At 31.8% G+C, this 5895-nt stretch overlaps 1 protein-coding gene across 1 annotated transcript in view; it reads left to right on the forward strand.

Moving 5' to 3' along the window:
• The first annotated feature begins 3742 nt into the window (after window positions 1–3742).
• Window positions 3743–5895, forward strand: part of LOC21393994 (carotenoid cleavage dioxygenase 8 homolog B, chloroplastic) — a 4263-nt gene continuing 2110 nt past the window's right edge. The window contains 2 exon segments of the mRNA XM_024169521.1: window positions 3743–4063; window positions 5356–5895. The exon segment at window positions 5356–5895 is cut by the window's right edge and continues 18 nt beyond it. Of these exon segments, the coding sequence (XP_024025289.1) occupies window positions 3743–4063; window positions 5356–5895 (861 nt within the window).

The following is a 5895-nucleotide window of genomic DNA, read 5'->3' on the forward strand; positions in this document are numbered from 1 at the left end:
CTCTACGAAAAAAAACACAAATATATACACCTCATGATTCATGAATCTAGTCATGGTGGAAGAATCTAGTTCATGACCTAAGTTTATTGCTTAAACGAGCTAATTAAGGTGTGATATATATTACAAATTTCACAGCTTTTAGTTGAAATTCTACATGCCATGAGTATCTTTTCAAATCCTAATTTGCTACGATAAATAACACTATGCCCTAGATAATGTGAATCAATAACGCAACTTTCATTAAAACAGATATTTGTTGAAGTCCAGAGAGTTAATTTGGCATCAACGTTATATTTTCATTAATTCCTAAAGAGAACGATAAATGTAAATGATCAGTGTGACAATAGTAAATAAAACCTCTAATTCATTAGTCAGTTAGATTTGTTAAACAAATGTATTGTTTTCTTTTCATTTCATTTTCATTAGGAAATATTTGTGTTTCCTCATTCACCAAGAGCATATAAGGTTTTCTCTAGGCACAATTTGCTCAAATTAATAGAAGGGGGAAAATACAAAACTTTCAGGAGATTTTCCATTTCTTTTGGTAGTAATCAAATTAAAAAAATTACTTGATAATAGATTGGCCAAAATTTTGCTTCCTTGTTTTCTTTCAAGGATATTGAATTCTAAAATCAAATTGAAAATTACTTGATAATAGATTGGCCAAATTTTTCTCCTTGTGTTCTTTCAAGGATATTGAATTGTAGCATACGGATGACATGCATAAATCGAGAAAAGGAAAATCATGGAAAGATGAAACACATGTATATATCGAACTCTAATTTCATACTTTTATGTCACAATTTGTTTTTTAAGGATTTATGTCACGATATTTATGGTGATGAATTATGTGGTATTTTCAAATGTTACTCATGGAAAAATCCTAGTCTTTGGCTCGTTTATAGAAGTATACTCTCTAATTAATGAGCATATAGATACATACATACATATATATATATATATATATGTGTGTGTGTGTGTGTGTTACACTCATAGTTAGCTGAAACATGCCAGTACGTAGAAGCTTCAGGATGCATAAGCATTAACATTCAGATGGTAGCTAGCTGCCACTTTGGACCCTTCAACCTGGGCCTTTTTATTTTTTTCTCTCTTTTTATTATTATTTTTTCCTTTTCGTTTGATGATTGCTATATAGTGTTTGTTGTTAATTTCAACCAAATAACCTTTCAAAAAAAAATCAACTAAATAAATTTTCCAAAAGATATATATTCTTCAAATAAAAAAAAAAGTTCTTTTTGGTGTTCTGGATTAAAAAAACAACGGTTTGGATTAATGAAGATCATCAATATTTTACGTGATTATATATTGAGAAACTAAAACACATTGAAGAAGGGAATATAGAATGAAAGTAATCTGAAGAACGCTTTTTCCCGAGAAGAAATCATATACCACATGTGTTTACAAAACTCTCGCACTATCAGTAGTGTCTCCACCTAGCAAAGGAAAGATTATGATATAATATGATTCGGTTAAGTCATTATTATCACACGATGATCTACATCGAGGAAAATTAGGTGAAGTGTCAGTTTTTGCCACCTTTTGAAAAAATAAATAAATAAAACTCAGATCTTTTTCTTTTAAGAAAATTGCTTACGGTTCGTCAGTTAAATGACGTCAATTAGTGATCAAGTATCAATTCAACGAGTAATTGAAACACTTAGGTGATATTTGTTTCAAGAGTTCTATCTAGTTTAGGATTATAATTTTTAGTTCCGTTATAGTATTTTTTTAAAAAAATTTAAATTTTAAAAATTAAATTATGAACCATAATTTTAAACACATAAACCAAACGTCACCTTAAGACTCATTCATTTTTTTAGTTCGCATCAGAAGAAAAAGATAATGAATTCCTATATATGAGTGATTGATCACTAAATCAATCAATCAATCAATCAGTCATTCATTGATTGGCCTTTTAAAAAATGGCATTTTCTAATTTAATAAAACTTAAGAAATCATCAAAATAAAACAATAAAAAGGCAACTTTTCTACATTTTTGTTTATTCACTTCCTTAATTTCTTTGATATTTAATATTTTGATTTCTACTGACTACATTTGGAATATCAGTATCTATCTGATCTTTATTCCTTTCACATTTGAATCATACGTGTTCAAAATCCCAGAAAGCAGGTATTGCTCTAGTACTAGTAGACATGAATATATACGTGGAGGATCAATTGGCTATATAGATGTATTTTTGTTAGAGCCTCCTATAACAAGCCGAATCTTTAGCAGTTTTGTTTTGTTAACATTGTCGCTATATATTAACGTTATGGCCTGCTACTCCAGTTACATTTAAAATCTTATAAACTTTAGTTATTGCATGTACAAAACGGAGAGAACTAATTAATAAAATTAATATAGCACCTAATTCAGCATATTCCCATGAAATTGGATACTTATCCATAATATCGTGAATCAGCTGTTGAATCAATTATCGCCGTTTGAACAGAACCATATGGAAAATCATCTCACATAAGAATTCCAAGCTGGTAAGCTGAAAAAGAAAAAAAAAACAAAAACAAAAAACAAAAAACAAAAGGTACAATATATATATATATATATATTGTAATCTGAAAAAACGTAAGATATATATAGAACGAATTTTTAATAATTTCAATTTTAACGATAGTAACCTATTAACTATAGAAATTTTAATGATTTATTGTGATATATATCAACCTATTGTTTAGATATATATATATATATATATATTAACTTCAATTATTTTTAAAGATAAAATTATTTTGGTACTTTATATTTTTGTATTTTAGGGATAAAATCATTTTGATACTCTGTATTTTTGTGAAACGCGTTTTTGATATCTTGTCTTTTTGATAATACTAAAGCGGTATTTCGACATTTTCAAAATATATTTTTTGGTACCGTGAAGTTGATTTTTGATATATAAAATAACCTTAATACTCTTCTATTTAATTAATAAAAAAACTAATAGATCTAAAAAAATCATGAGCTTTTTTATTTTGTTGTTTTCTTTTAAATATTTTAATGTTTTAAAATATTTTTATATTTTTTTAAAATATTGATTTCTATTTAATAATAATTGATAAGAATAGTAACTTGGATTTTACATGTTCTATAAAAATTAGTTTTAGAATACTGAGAAGATATTTTTAAAAACGTCAAGTTACAACTTTAATATGGTCAAAAACATAAAATATTAAGAGTATATTTTGCAGTAATACTGGGTACCAAAATAATTTTAGGCATGAATATGTAAAACCTAGTGCGTATTTCCACTGTTGACAGTACTATTTTTTGGAAGTTCAATTCATTATCAAATCTCCTTGTTGTATGTGCAAAATACTGAAGGACCATAGAGAGTCACGTGCCATGCATGTGACTGCTTAAGAGCATATACATTACGTGTAAGCTTATAAGAGGTTGCAAAGCCAGATTCACTTATAATTCCCAAAACAAATATTGATTCTATATATATATATATATATATATATAGCATAATAAAATAGACTGTGTCTTGTAGTGAAAAGGAATTACACCAATCAATATTCCTTCATGTAAGCATAGTTTCCAACTCAGCTATATGAACAACAAATCCTCCAAAACCGTCCATATATAAATAGATCATACACCCTCCTCTTTCTTACACCAAAAAATTCCAATCCAATTTTCCACACTTCTTAATTACTACTATTAGTGATTAAGAAGTTTATACCTAGCTAGCTTGCTATAGTATCAATGGCTTCCATGAATTCATCTTCAACCATCGGAAACTTTGTAAGTTTGCAGCCAAGTAAAGCCGTAGGTCCTGAGAAGTTTAAATCCTATGGATTTTCCAAAAAGAAGGGCTTTGTTTCGAGCAAACGCAACGTTCGTGGCTTGACGGTCACGAACGTCGCAACTCCACCGTTGCCGAAAACCTCTTCTCCACCACAACTGCCGTCGTACCAAGGTGGCGACGGTCGGGATCCAAGCCATGTTCATGTTGCCTGGACGAGTGTTAGGCAGGAGAGATGGGAAGGAGAGTTGGTTGTAGATGGAGAAATACCACTCTGGCTGGTATGTAACTTAATTATTATTCATTAACTATTAATTAGTTAGGGTTCTAGATTGGTATGACTCAATAAGTTTCAATCAGTTCATGTTTATATTGGGTTTTGCAAGTTTTTTTTTTTTTTGCTTGTTTATATTTTGTGTTTAAGTCTCTCTCTTTTTTTTTTTCCTTCATATTTTCATTTCATTTTATTATAATACATGAACACTTTAATGCATGCCAATTTTTTTTTTAGATGCTGTATATAGTTTCGTAATGCCAAATTTCCCTCTTTCTTTTGCTTAGCAAAAACAACAGTATTACAGCTTCTCTTGCTCTTCGGAAAATGACAATATTAATATTACAATTTCTAGGGGAGAAAAAACAAAAAAAAAAAACTTGCATATTCAGCATGGACTTTGGAGAACAAATCCATTTGTTTATTCATGGGATTGTCCCTACACAAAGAGAATGTGTTTTAGTGTGCAATGACAACAACTGATGTCATGTTATGTTGAGACATATTTGATTAATCGCCCAATATCCGTACTGTCGTCACGTGATGTGTGAAAAAATACAAATGAAGCATATTCCTCGGCTTAGTTTTTTAAATTATAACATATCACTTTCAAGATTTTTTTTTTTTAATAAATAGAAACGAAAATTCTTTGACCAGAAACAATGATCTGTACTTAGTTCTGTACACACTTTCTTGTTGTTATTATTTTTCAATAGCACCTTCTTAGATTTTTGCGCCTTGTTTATGTTTGACAGACAATAGTCTTAGCATATTATTGTCTTTTATTAGTTAACATTTTTTACACATCCCAGGTAGTTTACGCGTAAGGGTCAAAACCAAACTAAACAAATATAAAAAAAAAAAAAAAAATGTACAGCTCCTACGGTACTACACAAAAACTACAAATTAACTACGATATCTTGGTTAATAATAATAATTATTGACATATCCATACACTTAAATTAAACATAAGTACAATCCAAAATTTTTTTAGAAGAATACTAATGATCAATCAATTAACTAATGGTCCCATATTTATTAGTAAACATTTTTTACACATCCCAGGTAGTTTACGCGTAAGGGTCAAAACCAAACTAAACAAATATCAAAAAAAAAAAAAAATGTACAGCTCCTACGGTACTACACAAAAACTACAAATTAACTACGATATCTTGGTTAATAATAATAATTATTGACATATCCATACACTTAAATTAAACATAAGTACAATCCAAAATTTTTTTAGAAGAATACTAATGATCAATCAATTAACTAATGGTCCCATAATTTTACATGCAGAATGGGACGTATCTAAGGAACGGTCCGGGGCTATGGCAAATCGGCGACTACAACTTTCGCCACCTCTTCGACGGCTACGCAACCCTAGTCAAGCTCAGCTTCAAAGGCGGCCGTCTGACCGCCGGCCACCGCCAAATCGAGTCGGAGGCCTACAAGGCCGCCAAGGCCAACAAGAAGCTCTGCTACCGGGAGTTCTCCGAGGTCCCCAAACCCGACACCTTCCTCTCCTACGTCGGCGAGCTCGCCGGACTCTTCTCGGGCTCTTCGCTCACCGACAACGCCAACACCGGCGTCGTGAGGCTTGGAGACGGCCGAGTGGTCTGCCTCACGGAGACTCAGAAAGGGTCGATCATGATAGACCCGGAGACGCTGGAGACGCTGGGGAAGTTCGAGTACAGCGACTCGCTCGGGGGTTTGATCCACTCGGCGCACCCGGTGGTGACGGAGAAGGAGTTCCTGACGCTGTTGCCGGACTTGGTGAGCCCCGGATACTTGGTAGTGAGAATGGAGCCTGGGAGCAACAAGAGGGAGGTGATCGGA

Source organism: Morus notabilis, unplaced genomic scaffold, assembly GCF_000414095.1.
Source record: "Morus notabilis unplaced genomic scaffold, ASM41409v2 Scaffold245, whole genome shotgun sequence".
In the NCBI taxonomy this organism is placed as follows: domain Eukaryota; kingdom Viridiplantae; phylum Streptophyta; class Magnoliopsida; order Rosales; family Moraceae; genus Morus; species Morus notabilis.